At 46.1% G+C, this 23,867-nt stretch overlaps 1 protein-coding gene across 1 annotated transcript in view; it reads left to right on the forward strand.

Annotated features, from left to right (window-relative positions):
• Nucleotides 1-23,867, forward strand: part of LOC143345452 (uncharacterized) — a 33,633-nt gene that overhangs the window by 5,813 nt on the left and 3,953 nt on the right. The window contains exons 2-5 of the mRNA XM_076772585.1: nucleotides 1,482-1,822; nucleotides 5,892-6,044; nucleotides 7,799-7,915; nucleotides 21,164-23,590. Coding sequence (XP_076628700.1) covers nucleotides 1,586-1,822; nucleotides 5,892-6,044; nucleotides 7,799-7,915; nucleotides 21,164-23,590 — 2,934 coding nt within the window. The 5' untranslated portion in view covers nucleotides 1,482-1,585. The remainder of the gene's footprint in view (nucleotides 1-1,481; nucleotides 1,823-5,891; nucleotides 6,045-7,798; nucleotides 7,916-21,163; nucleotides 23,591-23,867) is intronic.

Consider the following 23,867-nt stretch of genomic DNA (forward strand, 5'->3'; position numbering starts at 1 on the left):
GACGACTTCCATTCGTACCTTTCTTTCAGCGAAGAAATTCGGAACAATTAATACAAGTTCTTCTACAACAAGGTTTAATAGTAGTATACAAACTATACAATTGCCTACAAAAAAGTATTAAGGTACTTATACCCTAAACCTAATTGTTGAAGGATTAGAATACTTATAAATTATTTTTAAATTGCCTCTACTCTGATCACACATGTCCTTATGCATATTCAAGAAATATGTATATGCGTGTGACGTGACAATCAGAGTGTTAACATTTTTCTTGATTAAAATGCCATCGTTATAATTGGAAGACTAAAAAAAGCCTGAAACGCAATTTCATCGTTCGTGACTTATGTCATATTTTGGATCGTTGAATCACCTCCTAAAATATCAGTCGTAGATAAACACCTCGTATAAGAATGGTTGGGGACCTGTCCTTTGCGTACATTGATCAGCAAACAGCGATAAGTTTCTCCAGTCGTTCGACGCAATATCGTTAATGTATGTGCTACAAGTTGCACTAAAAATGAAATATCCGCGATCAGATTTTTGGCAAACGGACAGTATAAAAATGGCCTACGTTCATTTACTCGAGGGGAAGGAATTGACAGGATTGTCAATAAAATTCTTTAGTTATATGACAAGATTTTGTGAGATTCTATATTACGTGGTGGCCCATATTATCCTATACAGAGTGTTCGGCCAACCCTGAGGAAAATTTTAATGGGAGATTCTAGAGGTCAAAATAAGTCGAAAATCAAGAATACTAATTTGTTGATGGAGGCTTCGTTAAAAAGTTATTAACATTTAAAGTTCCGTCCGTACTGAATTTTTTTCTAGAAAGTGGGTAGGATTTCGGGGGTAGGTCTATTGACCAAAAATGATTCTAATTAACCCCCGCAGCCGAAAATAATTTTTCCAGAACGATTTGAAACTTTTCATTTTTGCCCAAAAATGTAGGCACCTAGACGAATTTTTTTCTCAAAATTGCGTAGGAATTCGCGGGTATGTCTAATGACCAAAAATGATTGTAATTGACCCCTGTAACTACATATAATTTTTTTAGTATGATTTGAAATTTGTTAACTTCGTCTAAAAATTTCAGTACCCACTTGAATTTTTTTCTCGAAAATGCGTAGGATTTCGGGGGTATGTATAATGACCAAAAATGATTGTAATTGACCCCTGTAACTAAATATAATTTCTTTAGTATGATTTGAAATTTTTTAATTGTTAATAACTTTTTAAAGAAGCCTCCATCAACAAATTGGTATTCTTGATTTTCGTCTTATTTTGGCCTCTACAATCTCCCATTAAAATTTTCCCCAGGGGTGGTCGAACACCCTGTATATTATCCACGGAAAGAGAGAAACCGAAGCCCCATGAAAGAATGTTTCTATTTTCCATTACCTCGATCCGTGCATACCGATTTGAATGATGGAATGCAAGCAAGTAGCTGGTATTTACTCGGTTTCGCTGGTTGATTGCAGGTCAGTGTTTCGTTGGACGCGCAACGCCCGATCTCAGCATCTGGAAAGCGCGAGAACGGGAGGCAGGTGAGTCAGAGGAAGGATAGATAGGTAAACGGAGCAAGATGGGTGCGAAACAAAGTAGAAGATCCGTGGACATAACGACCACTCCTAAGAAGGAGGGGATACCGACCGACGGAGGTGTCGTTCTCGGTGATGCAGCTGCACCTGGCGATGGTAAATTGGAAAGGATCGAGGAGACGGACACGAAGCCCACCACCAACGGCATAGCGCCGCACACGGACACGATCGAGGATAAAGACAAGGACAAAGACGATGCCACGGAAAAGGAAAAGGAAAAGGTAACGCCCTCGATCGAGGGAAATTCGATCTTTTTTCTCCACTTTTCTCCGATACTGAATATTTCCTCGTCTCGATACGTTCAACGACCAGCGAATTTTACATGCTTCTCTAATCATTTTTAAACTATTTAGCTCTAGGGCTTAAGAGTACCTTAATACTTTTTTTTTAGAGAAACTAAAACACTCCATTGAATAGAGTACCATTTAAAAAAAGGAATATAGTTGCAGTTTTGCAATTGTGCTTTTTCTCGCTCGCTGCTTTCTTGCGTAAAAGGAGGAACGATGCCAAAGTACAAGGTTCGACCTTTAAAATTAATCCAGAAAGATCAGTCTAGCGGTGTCAAATTGGTGCACCGATATCTTTACTTTTCACGTATCCGATGCAATATTTTTTAGTCATTTGTAGCAGTACCAAGAGAGGTACGACACCTCTCGAGTGCAAGTTGATGTCGTTCGATGATTTCCAACGAATACCTCGATATTGCCGGTTCTTCGTATCTTAAGTCGCTCTAATAACATCGTAAACGATGATTCACGCATATGCGCGAACGTTTTTCCAACGACTTCCTCAGCACGCTGAAAGTTATCGTTCCGCGAAACACGTCAATGAATCAGCTTTCTCGATCGCGAATGTAGTCACCTTTTTAACGGAATTATTATTATTGCTTGAGACATCGCGTGTACACATGTTAAATTGTACTATTCTGAGATCGACCTAGAAGATATACCAAGTGTTTGACACGCACGAGACGCTTTCGCCGGTAGAAAAATTGAAATAGTTTCGCCGAACAGAACCTCGAAATCAATTGTACCTTTGCAATTAGATTTGAATCGCGTAGAAACTATCCAATTATCGTCTAATTACGGTACGATTACGTGCAATTTTAACGTGGCAAGTGTAATCAGATTATATTTTGGCCAGCCAAAGAATTTAATATCCGCGAATTTTACGCGACGCGAGAACGAAAGCGTTGCTCAGGAGAGATACGCTCGCTTCGAAATGTTTGATATCGCGCGTATCAATTTCTCGATCTCGCTTTCACGCACGAGCTACGAAAACCACGTTACCGTAATCCACATGGGAATGTATCCCGATCGCCAAACGTAATCAACAAACTATTCTTTCTATAAATCTTTCGAATCTTTAACTCTTGTTCGGCAACGTTAGATTTGTCATCAGAATTTAAACGGGGATCATCGAAGTATTCTCTGATTGTCCGTAATTTATAGAGTATACGTATACTTTTAACTTGGTACAGTCTGACGCGCATTCTCGTTTAAACTCGCGGGATTAAACTAATCGTGTTTCGCCGCATAAGCGTTCTTACGCTGACGCATTCCATCCGCTTTTCTAGGCGAATGAACCTTTCGTCTTGTCTTTCGCTGTCGCAAACGGAATTTCCACGATCCAAATATCGCTATTTATTCGGTATAATTCGCAGAAGCGAGCGACATTAGGCGCCAGCGTACCTGCGTCCGCTAGCATCGGTGGTGATCTTGCAAAATCTCAAGGCAGGTGCGCGCGACCACTTTGAGAACCCTTCCTCCCGCTAGCTGTTCGCATCGAACACCTGCCCTTGATACTTCGTCGCGGCGAAGGTTGTCGATCCTTTATTTTTCACGAGCAAGGATCTACGACGCGCCGGCACCGCCAGCCAGCGTTTCACGAATAATTTAAGATATATCTGCAGGTTGGCAGCGCGAGGAAACGAGTCAGGCTAATGGAAAGACCGGACCTTACTTTTGCAACCTTGACCATGTCATTTAACGACGCTAATACACGATACACAACGAGAACGTTCCGTCGTGCCTTGATTAAATCGTAATTTCCAAGTCGTACGTACAATTTCTTTTCGAAGCGTTTTCCTGTTTGCGTTGCCATTGGCGGCTCGTAGCCAAGGGAAACGCGTGTTTCGAATTGGGTCGATTTGTCTCGAAATTCATACATCGATATTTCACCGGTTCTTTTGCGAACGATTGTTCCATAATTCTCACGAGCCTCGCTACAAAACGAGCTCATTTAATGGCGCGTCTTCGAATGGTTCGCCGCGGTTGCACAGAAAACGAACCCTTCGATTTAGTAGGGAGAACAGAATCGATCACGGCAGGCTCGCAATTACCTGCACGAAACTCGGTAAATGTCGAGTGTCCTTGACCGGTGCCCTTCGATCTTTTGTTATTATTATTTACGCCTGAAAATTAACAAGTTTTCCCACGATATTCTTAGTGAAATTTTCTTGCATCTTTGTAGACTTGTTGTACAGGTACCTTTTCTACACGCTTCTCTGTATTTTATATTATTTCCTACGATATCGTGCCATCGTGCACGCTCATGTGTAAACGTTTGCCGTGATTTTGCCGAATGAAATCGATCGTTTTAATAGCCGTGGCGATGGTGATTCAGCTGTCTGGAATTCTTTGCAGAAACTGCACCTGCACCCGCTGGGCTCCCGTCCTTCGACGCAGCCTCGAACCGCGGATTTCTTCGTATTCTGATATTGTTCGATCGACAAACGCAGATTTTTTTATCGTTCGCGCAAGGTTTCTGCACCCGCTTGCATATCAAATTCGGGACAAATCATTGGCAATCCATCGATAGACCTTTGTTCAACTCTTTTATTTATAGCTCGCCGCGCATCAGACGTGCGTTTCCATGAATATTTATGTCGCGCGTGTACTAGAAAAATTAAAGATACCCGAGTCGCGATCGTACGCGCGTCTAATTCGTTCCATCGAAGATAAATATGGTTCGAGTTCGCGTTGTCGTGTTGTATTTTTACCTGTGTACCTTTGGTTAGAAATTCCGAGGTTTATGGCGCTGGAGTATAATGGGATTTTAATTTGGTAAAACGACGAGTTTTAGACCTGTCGTAATCCTCGTCTAACGGTGACTGTGAATCGATTGGAACGATAGGGTAGTTTATGGCGTTGTGTCAAAGTCCAGGGTAGGGAAATTTGAAAATTGAAGTCTGCCTCTCAATCACGCTTTTCACTGACGGCACATAGATCTTAGATAATAAAAGCTGACCGTTGGTTCGATCGGTATCGGAGTATACATAGTCGCGAACGTGCAAACGACGATGAAATGGAATTGTTCCGGAGGATTTGCATCGATAATAAAGCCTGCTGGATGTTTACACGATTCGTGGCGTTAAAGAACGGTCTCGGTCGCGGTCTCGTCGAGCGAGGCAGCAAACAATGCTTGTCGTCGGTTCATCGTATTTCATTAAACGAAGATAATGCGCGTCGAACGTCGGAAATAATGATTCGCGAAGAAGAATAACTCGGTATCGCGTCGACGAGGAGAGAGTAATATCGTATTCTTCGATTGTTTGTTCGCCACGGGACAGTGACGAATGCGCGTAGATCGGCTCCGAGAATCGCTGTCCAATCGAAGAAACGATGCGTATACATGCCAGCCAACCAACCAGCCAACCACACTTTCACTCTTTAAGGCCGTCGCATACTTAGCAACACGACACACGAACGGCATCGGCACGTTCACGTTATCGTATATACTTTAAATATGAATGCGCTCGCTTGTCGACAACACCGCGCCGCGCGCTATCGACGCTCTTCTGCACCGACACAACAGTCGCAGGAATTTTTGCGAGAATATTTTGCCTATCGGTCGATGGTAAACGATTCGTTTTATGTTCTTCTTTCGTTACGATCGTGTACGATTGTTGTAACGGACACACATCCGTGATAAAATCTTTTAAAAGATTTCGTAACACCGATGCACCTTTCCGAACCGCTAATATCAGCCAGGCGGCGCACCTGCTTCGGACGTATTCCCGATATTTGCATCGAAAAGTTCACGTCGATGCGGTTTTCCTTCGTTTCACCTGAGCGTGATTTGGGGTTCGATAATGCATTAATACCGCCGTTGGTAGGACGAATCCAGTTTGACAACAGGTTGGTCGGCGGTGGGATGAATCCAGATCGGCAACAGGTTTTCCTTTACTTTTGATTGTTTCGAAACCGGTTCTTTCGAATTCTCTTGTTTAAGGCGTCTCCTCGTCAACGGAGAAATTTATTTGACCGTATTCATTGCGTTCTGTTTCAGCAGGACGAGGTAAAAGCTGAAGAGACGAAGCAAGAGTCGGCTGGAGAATCCGCCGCGGAAACGGCAGAGGTCACAACACCCACAGAAACGACTCCCACTAGTCCCAATGCCGCCACTTCTCCCGACACCAAGGAAACCAAAAAGAAAGACAAGGTGAAACTATACTATTGAATAATATTAACGATGCACCGAAATTCCACTTTACGAACAGTCCTAATCGACCGTGACACGCTAATTTTTAACACTAAATCTACCACGATCGGTTGAACGATTTATATTTTTTTTTGTAAAAAATCGGACAAAATTTGCTATCAAATTGTAGTTAGCTTCTGATGTAAATAGGTATTACATAGCAAAGATAAAAGGAAATAATCTTCAGGTTCCACTATCTTGGAACAGTCTAACAATGCGTGTTAAAAATACAAAAACTTTACACGCGTGCAGTTTCGAAACTACTTGCATTTTATCCATAATTGAGCCACCGTTAGAAGCGGCAAAGCCTCCCCTTTAAAATGGCTTTTGGTTTATGTCAATCCGACTTTCCGTTCCGGAGATATCATCGTGTAAAGAAAAACATAATTTTTAAAATTCCACTGTCTCGCTCTCCGCCTTACGAAGGCCTATTAACGCGTGTTAAAAATACAAAAACTTTACACGCGTGCAGCTCCGAAACTACTTGCATTTTATCCATAATTGAGCCACCATTGGAAGCGGTAAAGCCTCCCCTTTAAAATGGCTTTTGGTTTATGTCGATCCGACTTTCCGTTCCGGAGATATCATCGTGTAAAGAAAAGCGTAATTTTTAAAATTCCACTATGTCTCGCTCTCCGCCGTACGAAGGCCTATTAACGCGTGTTAAAAATACAAAAACTTTACACGCGTGCAGCTCCGAAACTACTAGTGCTTTATCCATAATTGAGCCATCGTTAGAAGCGGCAAAGCCTCCCCTTCAAAATGGCTTTTGGATTTTGTCGATCCGACTTTCCGTTTCGGAGATATCGTAAGTTATGTAAAGGGTAATTTTTTTAATTCGACTGTCTCTGTCTCCGTCTAATGCATCGGACCTTCTTGTCGCACGTGAGTCGTGACTGTCGTGACCCAGTTCCGTAGTATTTCCAAGAATTTACTACGCACTGTCTACTACTACCACGCGTGGTCATTGATCTCGCGTCAATGAACGTAAACAAACGCTTCGGACCCTTATATTTCCGGAACTAGCCACCGCATCGACTTGAAACTTAAATCGCTATATCTCCGGAACTAATAAAGCTATCGACTCGCACAAACGCTCATTTTAAAGGGCATTTCATCCTCTACCTAATGACTATACCACCTACTATAATTTTTGCTATCTTCTATGTTTATTTTGAAATTTACTTTGACTCTACATACCTAAAAATGTTTTAGCAATTCCTAATGCTGGTATGCGATAAAACTGGATTACAAATTGTTTATTTAAGTAAAAATGAATTTAAATTTGTATACAGGATGTTTGCGTAATTACTAGTCAGGAATTTTTGGTAAATAATTATTTTCTCCTGAATTAACTACGATATCGACTTTGAAACAAGATCATTTGACCGGTCATGGTAGGAATGAGTATATATGAAGTGTCGGTAGGTTTAGTGTTAAACAGCGTATAGACCAAAGACAAGGTAATCCACGTGGTCCAGAAAGCCAAAGAAAACTAGCAAAAATCAGGCAATATATATTATATCAGATATATCGAACAAATGAATTTTGACAGCATTTCCGGCGTTTTTTGGCAATCGAAGAGTACGCGTGGTCGGATCTCGCGTATCGATTGCTTTGCCACTTACGTCTATACGCGGCTTTAGAGAACTAAGACACATCGTTGCGTGTAATGAGTCCTTCGATCGTTATCGATGCCATTTCCTCGTCTATAGATGAAGAAAAAGTGGTCCTTCAGGTCGATCAGCTTCAGCAAGAAGGATAAAAGCAAACCTGCCCGCGATGAAGTACCCAAGAATGGAGACGTCACCAAGGAGGAACCACTCGCGGAGGTGAGTAAAGCATCTTGCCTTATCGAGTCTACGTACTACGTACGAGTCTTGTTGTACCACCTTGATTCAATCAAGATAATGAAAAAGAAAAATAGAATTACGACTACCGATTTTTACGGCTCCATCGAGATCAGGCATACGAAATAAACGGTCGAATCATGCAGACACGAGCGTTATGAATGCTCGGGCGTGATTTCTGCTCTCTTCGATCCTCATACAATCGACCTAGCGGTGTAATCGAGAACGACCATGCGATAACCGTCACGGATCGAAAACTCTGTCGGTGTTTAATTGCCCTCGAGACGTCTAATAAATTTTCCGAGAGATTCACGTTTATCGGAGATTTATTTTACAAAAGAGATATGCGAATACGAAGAACGTTCGATCTGAACAAAGTCAATTATAATATCTAGCCGCGTTTTAATTTTTTCCCATCGTGGATATTTATAGCGTCGTAGCCTTGATCGCATGGCCCACGGATGGTTATCGGTAAAAGCTATTCTATTCCTACGAGGCGCGCCAGTTATTCGTTGGAAAATTTATTAATTCCGACCTATAATTGACGATTTCGATTACTTCTCGCAGTAACACCAACGAAAGTTAGGGATTTTAAAGTTGTCGATGACTCGAATCGACGCTTAATTGGATCGAGGAATGAATCTTTCCGTTAGACGGCCAATAGTGGGAATACGCTTTGCTTGGGAGCAGTTGCTCGCTATAAATCGCGTCGCGAGCGAATGTGTATGTATACATATAATAAGTAGCGAGGTTTGGACGTCTCCTTCTTCTTGTTCTTCCCTCTGGTTGTCAAGCTAGCCGCGTGTAGGCGAACGTAGCCTCGAGATCGTCGGGGCTAATCCTCCGCGTTTCTTTACCACCTTCTTCATCTTCTCTTCTTGTCCGTGTCTCGCGTCGCGGCCTAGCCGCAGACTCCTTCCTTTTACTACAGCTGCACACCACGGCAGAAAGAAGAGAGGAGTGGGACAGACAAACAGGCCGTGACTCATCCTTCTGGTTCGTCGTACCTCGCGAGTTTCGTGATAGGCCGCCATGGAAAACCGGCTTCGAGTCACTGAATTATCCCCCTGTTCTCCGTTGCCGCTTCAGGGCTATTCCGTCTGTACCTAGTGTCTCTTCTCGTTCTGTCTCTGTTCCCCGTCGCGGAACACGTAATCGTCCTCGCCGTCTCTGTCCTCGCGGCCGTGATCGAAGATGAAATAAGTCGTTCGTGACCGTTGACTAGCCATCTTTGTAAAATTGACTCGTCGAGGCTCGTGTGTCGTACGGTCGAACGTCCGCGAGACAGCCGTCTGTGGTTTGAAAATTTTGTACTCGGTCGTCACGACCGCCGGTTTAGAATTAACTGGATCGACGACGATACACGCTCGTCGGATTACATTGTACGTTTCCACCTTACGTATGCCTACGCTGTACTTCACGTACAGCCTATCGCTACCCAATCGCACCGAAAGGTTGCGCTTCTCCACGGCGAAGCGATCGCGCGAACTTTGGGACCACGACTTTCACTCTTCCGAAGGAACAACCGGCATTCCGAGTCATTAAGGAATCATAACTAGTAGTAGTAGTGGTAGTAATAACGACAGTCTGCGTGCTTCGTAACATCAAGATGTCTTTGTACAACGAGTAATACAACACCGACTTGAAGCGTACAGAATTTATTGCTCTTTGCCTTGTTATCCTCTATTTCATGCAGACTACTCCCTGATACTTTCGATTCTTGCCTGTCGCGTATAGTTGGAACAAAAAGCTTTAGAAGCGTCTACCAAGGAATAAAAGGAGACTTACTATCGTCGATATAGTTTAAGGACAAAGGATGGGAACAATTATAATGCGTATTCGTGAACGAGCACGCCTCCCCTCTCCCTCTCGATCGAAAGCGTAAAGCCTCCTACGATGTGGAGCGAACATCGATTTCCTACGGGAAGCGAGGCATATCTGTTATAGAAATCGGTAATGGGGCTGCCCGGAGAGACCGATCGACGATCGACTACGCTTCTATCGCTCATTGTGCTCGCTGGTAACGCGGTTCAATGGCCCAAACTTCCCGGATACGCTTACCTACGCAGCGAGTTATTTTGTCACGAAACAAACTCTTCGGTTCGGCGTACGATGCTCGTTCGCATCGCATGCACCGTGGACTCTACGTTTTCGAACGTCATCGTCGGCCAATCCACTGGCGCACGCACACACCCCCCCGTTAGGCAAGCGCCTGTCCTATCGACGATCAGATTTCCCTCGCCTTATCCCTCTACTCGAGGTTCATTCACCGGTGATCCAAAGTACTCGTCGCCGCGCGATCAAATTAAGTCTCTTTCCGAAGAAACTTGCATCGTACGATCGTAACGTTCCACTTCTGTCGTACGCGTCCACAGAAGACAATAATAATATTCCTGAAAGAAGTTTAATCGCGATTTCAAGTTGTACGAATTCTAGATTAAATCGTAAGATGAAGAAAATCGCCCGTGGAAATCATTTAAAATGGAGTCGGTTATAAATTGATCGTCGATGACGAGCCGCCCTCGCGACGCGGTGCTGAAAAGATCGCATTTTTGTCTCCCTGTGGTACTCTCGGTTTCGCACCTACGCGAATATCGCATTGTTTCCAATCGCTCACCGACGAAAGCTTGCAGATGGGGTGTGGTCGCGCGAGACTCGTTCTTTGTGTCCCCTTTTGCCGAGCTGGTTCGTCCAGCAACGCGTGGGGCGTTTGTATATTTCGTGTCTCTGGATGACTTATTGTAAAGAGTTGTAAAGGAAACGGCGCGAGGGAGTAAGGAGAGTTGCACTTCCGCACGGGCGGAGCGGGTATTAATTAGCGGTATAGGAAAAGTGCGCTGGATGGAGGTCTAACGGAGGATCGAAGGTAAAAGGTTGTCGGGTGTCTCTGTCGTGGCGAAGGTTAGTTTCGCCTCGCGTGACTCAGCCCTCCCGGAAAAAAGAAAACACCTGTACGCGAGGGTTAAGGGCAACGTACCAGAGGTTTTGCGAGCTACGCTCGTGCCAAGGTAAGGGGCGACAGAAGCTTTCGCTAGTTCTTTTGTTCCAACTGTTTCATGGTCACGAACCACGTACACGCGACTTTTCCGCAAATACGTATAATACCGAGCATGCAAGTACTTACGAACACCTTTCAACACCAGACTCTGATTTAGGTGTAAATAAATTTTCATTGTGATTTCTTATATCAGAAAATCCTTTATTGAAGAGTTTCAGATTCTCTTGTACTTACACGAGCGTAGTGCATCGGGATGATCGAAATTTATGTGACATGTGACGAGAGACACGGCAGTCTTGGCGGTCTTAAAATATGTCACAGTTGCAGTTCCAGTTGTACATGCAACGGTACATGCATACACCGCGAAGAATACGTCGCCGCAACAGTGGCAAAAGATCGAGCGGATGGTTAAAAACCGGTTTGATTCGCCACGGATGGCGTCTTGGTAGTCTCTTACTGGCTTCGATTTCGATCCTAATAGCCACGAATGAAATTCATCCGATGACCGTTCGGGGTCCGTTCGAGTTTATCCATTCCGTTGTAAATGCTATAATCTTCGAAAGTTAATATCGTCTTCTAATCGATGCGTTCGATGGTAAAGCGCGCGGAATAAGAACGTCGACGAACGTAAACGAGACGGAACGAGTCGAGGGGTCAGCTTAATTAATTAAAGCTCGACGGGAAAAATTCAACGCCGAACGAACGGTTTCGCGTGAATCGCACGAGCAAGAAGCAACGCACGCGAACGCTTTATAATATCGTGCCGAAGTTAATTGCGCGTATAAAGACGTGTAAAAAGATTCGCAAGAAACTCCGCTCCGGCTGTGGCGTTCCGTTCGATTCCTTCGAGCAGCGAGTGCAACTCCGTCGCGGGGAAGGGAGAAAACAAATTCTCTCGAGCGTTTCGTAAATCCTCGAATCCCTACAGGCGGTCCTAATCGCCAATTAACAGGCTCGTTAATGAGATCGCGATGAATTTACCTGTTAGCGCCAACACCTTTTTAAGAAAGCAGACGCACGTGTTTGGGCTAACGTCTCAAGAATCTTGCATGGCGTGTCATTCGTCGTGGTTCAAGTTGGACAGGTGTGCCACCGCGATTCCAAGTATCGTGGATGTGTGATTTCGGGGTGATGGCCAAAGAGCTCGATGCTTTGTTGCTGACCGCCGAAGGGGAGCGTGTACGGGATCGATGACCGGTCGTCGAATACGATAAAGATTTGAGCCAAAGGATCTGGCCTCGAAGTCACCTTTTGAGAGGTGAGAGGACTGTGACGACCCCTTACTCCAGAACCTTGAGAGAATACAGTCGTTTTTCTAATATATCGGACAAACGAAAACGTGGAAAAGGAGAAAGGGCAGAGTTACGTCCGCGTAGCCGACCTCGCAACTGCGAACGAACGATATTTCCCGTTCCGCCGTGCGTTCCGGTTAACGTGGGAATTCACCGGATCGCTCTAGAGCAGGGCTTGAAAACTGTTATAATATAGGTTTAGGTTTTTGAAACAGTTGCAAACTATTAAGTCGTCTGCGCTTGAGAGCTTTCTCGCCCGTTGCTCCTTTTCCCTCTCGCTTTCTCTTTGTTCGTCTTGTCGAAAATGGTTCGGTTGGTTGTTCGTGGCGACAATGAGAGCGGGTCGACGAGGATGCTCGTCGTTCCTAGTGTCAATCGCATTTTGTCCCGGACCACACCAGACCAGACCGCGTCACGCGTCCGTTCACGGCAGCCCGAGAGCACAATGCGACAGGTGGAACGCGAATAAAAAGCACGAAACTTGCGACAACTCGGGTGGAAGAGGTTGCTGCGCGCGCACTCTGTGTTTCGCGAGGTCTCCTCCGGAGCGAAGGTTCGATGACCGTTGTATAAATACTCGACGCCGTTGGAATCGATACTGCGTCGCGGATTTTTTCATTCCGCGACCGATAGAGGAACGATCGAGAAGATTTTTTTCGTTCATCCCTCTCGTTTCACGTTTATCATTGGCGAGCGCGTGCGAATTTCTAGCGACGTCGAGGGTTCCTCAACGAGTTGTAACAGATGGAAAGTTAACGAGCCAACCGAGCCCTTTAACGATTCCCTTTCCATCCCTACGGACTCATCCGTCGGCGTTGATTTAAAGTCTGTTAGAATTCTTGGCGAGGAGTCGGAAGTCGAGAAGGATAGACAGAGGTAAAAGACGATTTGCTTTCTCGTAATAACGAACAAAAGGAGTCTACGAGCGAGTTGAAAGACCGGTGGTTTTGCTTCATCATCCGGGTACGCTGCTCGGTCACGCGTCGATGAATATTTTCTTGGTCAAATATCGATCTGCGTAGCTACGTCCAGGTAAAAAGAAACGTGAACGTCTTTGTACGTGTCTCTGCAAAGTAGAAAAAGGTGTTTTTTTTTTATCGACGATCGGTTGCATCTAGTTTACCATAATTTTCTTGCGACGACCTAGACCTCAGACTACACGCATACTCTCTAGGATCGAATGATCTACTCGCCTCGTAAATTGAATTTCTGTTTGCTTTCTGTTTTCGCCCGCTTCCTCTGACGTCTTATTTCGCTGCCAGGGAAAATATACACAATTACAAAGTAATCAACCCCCGGTTGATCCGTTGGCCAGCGGCCAGAACTGTTGAACGTTTACCTATGAGGACGTATCTGGAAGCTGTCTGGATTAAACGGATTATCCGAGGAACCTGCTTGCTCTCCGAACGATACCGGTTTCCGTCGGTTTTCGATTTCTCGAAAGAAATCGTGTGTTTGAAATTTGGTTGAATTTGCTGACGCTCAAATATTGATCTATTTTAGACTAACTTGTTTTCCAATAAAACTCGGTTTTAATCTTCGGTTACCCGAGACGTTGCAAAAATAACGCTTTATCGTTCGATTAATCGAAGCGTTAGGAAACATCCCTTGTTACGTAACGTCGGGAAGAACCGATAACGGAAGCAGCTCCGTTTTCTCGAAACGACTTTTCCCCTTTTTGTTATCCCATCGCGAAACGTAGCTCCTTTATTTTTCGGTGGGGGGGGGGGGGGGTGCATAATGCAAAGGAAACGATCGAACGAGCAGATGGAGATGGTTGGAGCAACCAAGCTCCTCTCGTGCTCCGCAGAAAAGGTAATCAAGCACGCTTCTCTTTCTATCTACCCTCCGGCACCGGCGAGTAGGAAAGATATGGGACTAACGGGCATCGTTACCCCGCACAGCCCAGAGAATTCATTTTTAATGAAAGAGGAAAGGTGAGTCCCCTCCCCCTCCGTCCACTTCAATTTACTCTAACGCACCACGAACGTTGCACAGTCGGAAAATTAATTTCACAAATGCACCCGTGGTACATTCGCGAACGGTACGCGTCGCTCGAATTACACCTTGGACCCTTTCAGGCCCCTTTGTCCGTCTCGATAAACCGTTTTCAGAATCCTATCAATTTCGTCGCTTTCGAAGATTCGCCGGCGATTTGGACCCATTGCAACGGTTGAAAGACCTCGTCGCAGATCTGCAACTTTTTGCCATTTGACGTCATCGAGATGCCATTGTATTAAAAATACAAGCGACGAATATACGTTTTGTCGCCGGCACGGCTTCCTTCTTCTTTATTTATAAACGTCGGTATCGGATCCGACACACTTCGAGCGCATTGAAATAACGAATTCGCACGACGATAAAACCGATTCTAAATATACTAGTTGCTAGCACGATTATCGCTGGATTTTTTCGTGCAAGCAAAATCCATTGGCTCTTCTTTGACAATAAACAATGGCGTTTGATAACGTATCTCGCCGTAAAGCGCAATCTTGGCTGTTCGTCGACCGTTTTACGATCTTCGAGAAGGTCCAAAGACTCGTCGATCGATCGTTTGTGAATCGAGATTCGAAACTCGTATCGAATTTTCACGCGTTACTAGTTAGGGAGGGGGGGCTAGTGGCTTTTTTCGTCCCTTTAGATTTGGGCGTCGTCGTCGTCGTCATCGTCGTCGTCTAGTATCGAGCGCCCCGACGCCGGGACGCGCGGAGCTGTTGCCATGCCAACCGACAGGGCTGCCAGGGCAGGGCTTTTCGCATTTACCAGCCGGTCGCGGTCGGTCTGCCACCAGGCGAAAGATTCGTGCCGCTCTCAAGCACGAGCAAAAATCTCTTCTCCACTTCGGGTTATCGCCAGATTATTTAACCCTAGATTTGAAAGCATCGCTAACAAATAATATTTAGGAACTTTGTAACTTCAAACGTGGAATCTGCGACTCGTCGGATCGACGAGTTTCGACCGTCTTAACGAGTTCATGTTTATCTTAATCTGAATTTTATCATACCCTACTTTTGCATTAATCTTAACAGCTCACTTACGATTACTATTATCGTCACTTATTGAAATGTAGACACTGAAACAAGTGGTTTGCATAGATCGAAAAATGGATTTGAAGTTCGCTGAACGGAGGGTTAATAGAATATTGATCGTGGGATTCCCAGAGAATTTCAACGATGTCTCGGCAAAATGAAAGTAGAAGACGCGAAATATGGGCGGACGGCTTTTCGAAAGCTCCCTATAGAAACTTGGCGGGTTAGATTTGAAAACGATAAAAGTAAGCCAGATAAGTGCATCTGTTTTATCGGTGTCAGAGTTTCGGTTTATCCGCAGAAGTTGGGTAAGCGCGGGAACGAGCGAGAAGAGAATAGCTTTACCAACAAGGTACCGAAAGGAGCGTCTGTTTCACTGGGCCAGAGTATTCGAAATAGGATTTTTTAAATTAATCGGGAGCGCGGTGGAGGTCCAAGTCGCGTAAATAATTTACCGTTATTGATCGAGATCGGACGTGCCAAATCGCATCGCGTGATTTCCCAAGTGGAGTTTTCTGTGGTCGTTCGTCGCCGAACTTGGAAACCACAGAACGCGACAGTACGCGTTTCGACGAGAAGACGCTCGATAACGAGTTTTTCCATTCATTATCTTCTCACCCTTTTTATTTCCATCGTGGCTTGTCCTTTTTTCGCTTCCGCCTGTGAATGGACACAGCTTCTGCCATCTTGCACGAATCATTACTCTCCTTCTTTTGGCTGTAAATGTGATGCCCCGCATAAGTCCAGTAGATCTCTTAGATAGTTCAGGCTCGAACATTTCTAGGATAACGCGGAATGCCTAGTCCAAAATTTGTCGTTGAAAACCCTCTCACCGATATGCGAAATATTCTACATGTGTTCGCATTTTGGGACGATAAATGAAAGAGAAGGAAAATAGATCTCTCCAGGAGAAAGCCTATGTTTATGCACACGAGCTTCCCTTAAATATCAATGATTCGAGAACACAAACTTCTAGAAAAACTTGATTTCATTATCGAGCATGTTTGTTTTATTTTATTTATGCTTGTGTTGTTGCGATAATTTAAACAAAATTGAGGGCGCACAGACGTTATTAGATCGATCGATCCCATAGATCTTCAACGGTTAACTTGCCATTCGAAGGGAATTCAATAAAAAAAAAATGATCTTCGAACAGTCCGTCAGTAACAAATATCGTTGACCAACAGGACTGTTCGTTCTGTCTGGCTTTCTCGTGCGGTTGAAATCGCGTGTACGAATGATAAAATCGATACCTACCTCTATCCACGCACACCCTTCTTCTGTTGCGTTTCGCGACCCTCTTGAAAGGGTGAAGAGAGCGGACGAAAGGGTGAATATGCGAGAGTGCCGTGCGTGCTTCTCGGAGCGTGTCGTCGACGGCGTCGATGGCAACTACGACGGCCGCGGCGTGTTTCGTTCTTGTTGCTCGAAACAACGAACTTTCTCTTCAAGTATCACAACAGACCGGTTTAAAAATAATATCGAGCTGGCCAAAAAGTAATCCTGTTTTTATCCAAAAGCTACGACTCGTCGCCAAGTTTGTTTATTTCATTAAATCGCGAGGACAAGTACCGTAACTATTCGTTTCTATTAATTTAGCGTTAAACCGCGGCACGTTCGTTCGTCTAGTAAAAAGCCTGGTTCGTTAGCACGGCGTATCTTTCGCTGTTAACATCAATTAATACGTCGGTCGTAACGAGAGCTCTCTTTCCATCGTTCGCGAAAGAACGTCTCCGTCCGTAAGCCCATTCGCGGTCGATGCATCTCGTCCAGATGTCTCGGTTGGTAACCAACCATCGCTTCCCTTGCCTGGTCCAAGAATAATTTTGAACCGTCGATCGGTCACGGGAACCACCATTGAATTACTTTTACGAGCTGAACGCTTTCCACGGTTCGTCGTCAAAGCCAGAAAGAGCGGAATTTTCCATCTCCCGGCGATTAAGCGTTAAGTTATCGAAATACTTGTTTACAAAAAACGAGTTCGCGACACGTATTGACGATTATACTCGTGCACGGATTAATCACGTTGCAAGGTGTCGCTTATTATGCTAAATCGTACGACTGTCGCAGTTACGTTCGAACCATCGTCATGTACTGTTAGAACTACAATATAAATAATACGATTTTGTAGAATAGACTCGAACGGATCTACACGCTTGCTCAACGTTAATATTTTGTCCAGTTGAAATTACAAAACATCCGGCTTGAAAGACGACAGCGTTCCTTTGTTTGCTTGCTTTATAACGTATAACCTTGAACGGGAATCTCTTACGAGATACTTTATTCATAATAACGTTAAATGTCTTATCGGTCTGTCCAGCGGCGCAGATTGCGTACCGCGTATTCGTAAAAAAAATATTTGCAACGTATTATAGTTGGAGAAGCCCCGCTGCTGCTGCGACAGCTTGGATCTCCAATTGACTCACTCGGTGACTAATGCTGTCTAAAGGTCAAGCCAGTAGCATTTGAAGTTTGGAACGGGCTCAAAAATTTTCTCCGTACCGTGGTCGTTCCCGGCGAATAGTACTCTCGTATTTGCCCGTCGTCGCGGCGCGCTGCGTCGCTGCTCCGCGCCGTTTTGTTAATATGTCTCTCTATCCTTCCCCTTTCCCTTGTTTCGTTTTCGCCCCTCCTGGCTCCTTTCTCTTTCGATCGTTGTCTAAGAATAGCAACGCACGGTGGTTTTGCGGCGTGAATACTTTTTTCATTCGCAAACGCGTGTTGATTTCTCGTTCGACGCCTTACCAGCGCGTGCTCGTCTAAAAAATCTCGATTCTTTCTGGTTACCTCCGACGCGTGTCATCCTCTCGTACGGTTATACGTGATTCTTACTCGAGACAAAGGATCGTCAAGAATAAAAAGCGTAACCATATGTGCTTCCCTGTTCCATGATCCGTTGATTTCGCCCTCTCTGGCCGATTCGCTGGTTCGTTGGGAACTCTGTTTAAATCGGCGATCCGAATACGCAGATGTAAAGAATTATTCGCGATGCGCATCACGCGGGCTGCACTCGTTGGGTCGTTTCTATAGCTCAGCTAGATACGTCCCTCTTCTCTCCGGCGCGTGGCCACGCGTGTATCGGCAACGCTCCTCTCTTCTCTGGCCGATACGTGGGACGATCCTCTCTTGGGTTCTATATAAACCACTGTGAACTCGCGGTCTGGCCCAAGTAGTTCGCCAACGGCGAACAGAGTTCGCGCGGTACATTCTCCTCTCTGTCGTCCTCCGGTTCGCTCGCGCGATATATCGTGTTTGCGCTTCCAAGCGTGCGTGCGTGCGTGTGCGTGCCGAAGGTAGATCCCGAAATTCGATTACGGGAGATCGACGCGGACGACCAACGATCGTGTTCGAATATTTTTCGAATTATTATTGGCGAATATTTCCAACGAAGGCAGTGCGAGTTTTGTAGATAGAGGCGTATCGATACCCCCGAGGAAAAACAGCGAGTTTTTTAAATCGATCGGTTGCTCGAAAGGACCAAGTTATTCCAAGATCATTCGAAACTCGATCGCTCTTTAGTTACGTATAGTGTCCAGATATCAAGTATTCGTGTTTCTTGCGTAGTATCGAATCGCGCGGACGAGTAGGCGCCTCTATTAATAGACAATGGCAAAGTAGCCTGGCTGTGAACGGGCACTTTCCAGTACTTTGTGTATACATGTTGTTCTAAAATAAATGCCGTTGCGCGAACGAAAGCGATACCTTTCTGCGAAATGCACCGAGAACGTAGAACCGACTTTGCTCCAAGGTTTCTGCGCAAAAGAAGAACGTTTACTCTACGTTTTTTTTATTTATTTTCTCGACTTTGTGTCGCACGTTTTAGGACACCCTGTATAGGTCGACAAGCTCGCCGGCTACAGAGTCTAAAATAAGATCCCTTGAAATTCGTACGAGAACGCGGTTCCTTCGTAGCGATCTTTGGTCGTCTGGATTCGATTTCTGATTCGTGTGTATACAGCTGTGGTCCATGCAACTTGCACGCCTCGAATAGCTTCTAACCCGTATGCACGAAAAGCTTTTTATACAGAAGTTCCATCATTAATTTAAGTATAGCGTTCTATTGAAAAAAAAAACACGTTTGACCTTTTTCGTGCATCGAATACTTTTAAAAGTTATTCGGGCCCAGCAAGTTACGTGAACCATCCTGTATATCTACGTAGGTTGATATTTTGATCGAGGAGCGTTTTTTAAACGGCGATCGAGAAATCTCTACGGAGTTATGGAGTCCGTGACGAAGGCAGGGCGAAGCATGAGCAACGGTGTATACCGAGTGGTGGGCGTCTTCGCTCGAGGAGCTCGAAAAGTTCTGTCCTACGTGCCGCTTTTGGGCGTTACTGCGACACCAACAGCCGAAGACTCCAAGTTTCCTTCGGTACGACGCAGTATTATGCTTTTGCGTGCCTCTCTAAACGTAACCCGATGTTTGCTTTTCCCTGCTAACGATCAACTGTGCGCGTGACACGATTACAACGATAAACTTTCGACACTGGGAGGGTTAATTCTATTTTGCGCGTCGAGTTATTATCGGTTTCGAAAGAAATGGTCGTAGGAGTCGGGGGAGGGCTGGTTCCGGCTAACTCGTTTCGTCGGAACAGATTATATTTTATTTACCCTGACGATGGCTCTTCGGTCGACACATTGTTTTCGCGTAATTGTCTATTGTTCGTTGCGTTTAAGCGGTTGCGCTGGAAACAAAGGTAAATCGACACTGGTGCGCGACGCGCAAAAATAGTCGCGCGAGATACGGGTACGGTTTAAACGCGACGACGTTCAAGAAGAACGTTATCTTTGGCAGTAACGAACGAAAATAGGAATCGAGTTCGTTAAAAAACATTTCGTTCGTTCTGCGTGCTTTAACCTACTCGCGGAGAATTGATCGACAACAAACGACGCACATGTGCCGGGGCCACGTGGAGCTCTGGATCGATTTCATCGAAAGAGGAAGCCGAGAATAATCGGAAACGTACTATCGAGATAGTTTTTGTCTGGACAGAGGCTCGAATAATGGAACGATAGCGAAGAACGATCCGATTAACCCTTTCGTTGATTACAGTCAACTTTAAAAATTCAGTAAGGTTAACTTCGATAGGCAGTGTTGGCAAGTCGGAAACGTTTGAGAAAATAAAGTCCGAGTTTTTGAAAGCCCCTTGTATCGCATCGGTACGGGGGCTGTTGTAATTCTTTAAGCGGGTGGCTTCCCCCTTAGGAAAATCCATGGGAGGAACGACACGGAAGGGTTTCGCTTAACCCAGTCGATCGATACGCGAGGTCTGGGAACGATAAACCACGTACCTTATTTTGCACGTCCGGTTTCTATTTCCTTCTTCGGTTTCAACGATCGATCGTGTTTGCGTTACACGAGCTTTCTGTTCCACGTTAAAAATGAAACAGTTAACGGTTAACTGGTGACGTTATCAATCGTGAAATAAAAATCGATTGGATCTTTCGAATAAGGTACTTGTTGCTGACACAGTGACACGATCGGCCACCCCTGAAGGGGTGACGTTGCTAACCCGGCCGGCCGGCACCCTATGGTGTACTTTCTTTGTCTACCCTTCCGCGCTCTCGTATACTCAATGGTGGGGGGATGTATAACCTCCTGCGAACACCTCTTGTCTACGCGTCGCTAGGTTCTTCACCCTCTTTTCTATTCGAATCGCTCGGCGTGAACAGGCAACAACTGTTAAGTTGGTCACCCTTCATGGTGGACAAAAACCATCTAATCTGGCGCTCCGACGAGTCGCGCGTACTCCAATGGCACTGTTCTTGCTTTACTCAAAAAATCGTTAATGAAAATTCTGAATTCTTTCAAAGGTTCACGGTAGAGTGCTAGCACCTTGAGTCGAAAAATCGAGTAGTCGAGGGGGACGGTCTTGATACGCGATATAAAAGAGACGTTACGATGTTTCAGGGTGGAGAGGAAGCCGAGACAGGATCGGCAACGGCAGGTAGCCCAGTCGAGAAATCGGTAGTAAGTAGTCCGTCCGCGGAAAACGAAGCCGTCCCTGTGTCGGCAGAAGCGGCAGCGGCAACGCCAGCATCAACACCAACGCCAACACCAACGCCTACACCTACCACCGAAACGAAGGAAGATGGCCCGACATCGGACGCCACTAGCCCTGCCGATGAAAAGCAAGAGGAACCCACTCCCTCTGCCCCCACTCCCGTCCCTCTCGAGGAAAAGAAAGAGGAGGTTGAAAAAGTCGAGGCCGAGAAAAAAGTAGTCGAGGTCAGTCCAGCCGGTGGTCAGTTCGTACCGGACCCGGTAGAAGGCTCTGTTTTCCAAATCCAGACAGTCGCTACGCCGTCTATCATTGAGAGGAAAACCAGTGAGGATATTCCTTCCTTGCCTCCGTCCAGTCCACCGCCAACACCCATTGATCCGTCGCCGTTGCAGCAGGCTCAGCAGGCTGCGGCGACCGCGACCGCTCTTGCGGAGGCCCTCAAGCTGCCTGCCGAGGCTGCTGCTGCTGACAAGGATTTCGTTGCACACCCGCCACTCGCCGCCGCCTTATCTTACCCTTGCTCAGAGCGTAACGACATACCCTCAACGCCGCCCGCTGAATCTCTTGATGTGTTCCCCCAGAGACCACCCGGTTCTTCCACAGACAAACCCCAAACGGAATCGACTCCTTCCATCCTCCCAAAATTACAGGCTCTGCCGGTGGTAGATAATACAGACACCGCTTGTCCAAATGTCACGGTTAACGCGAATCCGGAGTCGCTCGACGCCACCAAAGACACCGACAAACCGGAACTCGAGAACCTGCCAGTTACGGAGACTGACGCGAACCGTCTCGACTCCCCGTCTAAACAGCTAAATTATTCGCACGATAACGAGGAGGAGCCTCAGACGACGGACACTGTACCGAAAACCGTGGATTTCGAAAAGCCACGCGAAATCGAGGCCGACGAAAATATCAAACCCGTTCCCGAGCCAGTAATCTCGGAGGAGGTGGAAACTGTCCAAGAGGAATCGGTCTGTGTCGCGCCAATGGTCCAAGAACCAACGACGGAGCTCCAAACCGAGGAACCCGCCGAGTGTAAAGACCGCGTCGAGGCGGAGGTCGTTGAACCGGCTCAAGCCGTACAGGAGGAAACGAAACCGGTGGACGAAATCGTTCGCGAACCGTTGGTTTTGGTGTCCGATTCGTTCATAGATTCCGAGGAGGGGCCAGTTCCGCTCTCCGAGGAGGAAATCGTGGTGGAAGCTAAGCCAGCAGTCGTTATTCCGGAAGACGAAGAAATTATCGCGGAGGAAGTAACGGGCGCCGATGCTACTATTCGAAACGTGGAATCGGAATCGGTCGAGGTGATCGAGATTATTCCCATCGCGGAAGACAATTTCGAGACGAAGACGGAATCCGACGATACCGCCACCGTACCTGTAAAAGAGATGATCGTGGTCGACGACCCGGAGGATTCCCCTTCCCCTCCGAGCGTGCCGACGACCGACGATTCCGCTCAGCCAATAAACGTATCTGTCGCCATAATCGAGAATATTACCGAGAAAGTAACGGAAGTAATTGAGATTGCCGAAGACGAAGAATCGGTACCACCTCCCCCGCCTGTATCAGAATCCTGTAGAGCTAATTCTCCGGAAAAATTGGATTCCGAGAACGCGAACGTCGAAAACGATCCGAGCGTTCCCTCCCCCCTCGTCGACGTGGACGACGTACCGGTAAATAGAACGCAAGAACTCGATAGGTCGTCGCAATGCACCGAATGCCTCGTTACGGACGTACCCCCTGTTCCTCCTACAGACACCACATCTTCGCAAATATTGTCGGACGAGGACGAGCGCCTCGCGATTCGATCCGAACCCCAATCTTCGCCGTCCAGGCTCGAATACATTTCCGTTTCGTCGGACGATCTTGTTCCTCCAGCACCTCGACACACCACCCAATACGTAAATTCGCACGAACATCCGTTACCACCGGAAGAGTTTCCCTGCCCGTTAGTCACGAGTAACAACGTACCCGAAACGAACGACTTTCCAGTTCCCGACGAAAACGCACCCAGAACGAGAAACTCGACGGAGGTGCTTCCCACACCGCCCAGAAGTCCCGTTTCCCAGTCCAACGACAGTATCATGTCCAGTCTGACAACATCCACAAAAGACTCCTCGCGAACACAGTTTTTCGACGACCAGAGCAATCGAGACTTCAAGATGGAATCGGTGTCTATAAGCCTCGATTCGTACAATGAGTCCGACATTGAATTAAAGGAGAGGTTAGCAGAGTCTCTGGCGGAGACTGTGCACCAGGAAGAGAGCTCGGTCTCGTGTCAGTTGTCGAACAACACCACGTCGTCAACCACTGTCCAGGAGACCCATCAGGTGACTAACATGTAACACAACCTCCTGGCATGAATTCAGGCAGCCAATAAACTTTTCGTGGCGCCTCGTTCCAAGTATCTCGCCGTACGGTCCGCACAACCCATCTCTGTGATATAGTCTGAATATATCATCGACTTTCCCGTTTCCCCCCTTGTCCCGACACACAGACACGCATACATACTAGCCAGTGGTCCTTATTTCTCGATCATCGAATTTTGTTTGCAACACCTTTCAAAATTATGCCGTTGGACGAGACAAAATAATCTGCAAAATCGGA

The sequence above is a fragment of the Colletes latitarsis genome, chromosome 9 (assembly GCF_051014445.1).
Source record: "Colletes latitarsis isolate SP2378_abdomen chromosome 9, iyColLati1, whole genome shotgun sequence".
NCBI lineage: Eukaryota > Metazoa > Arthropoda > Insecta > Hymenoptera > Colletidae > Colletes > Colletes latitarsis.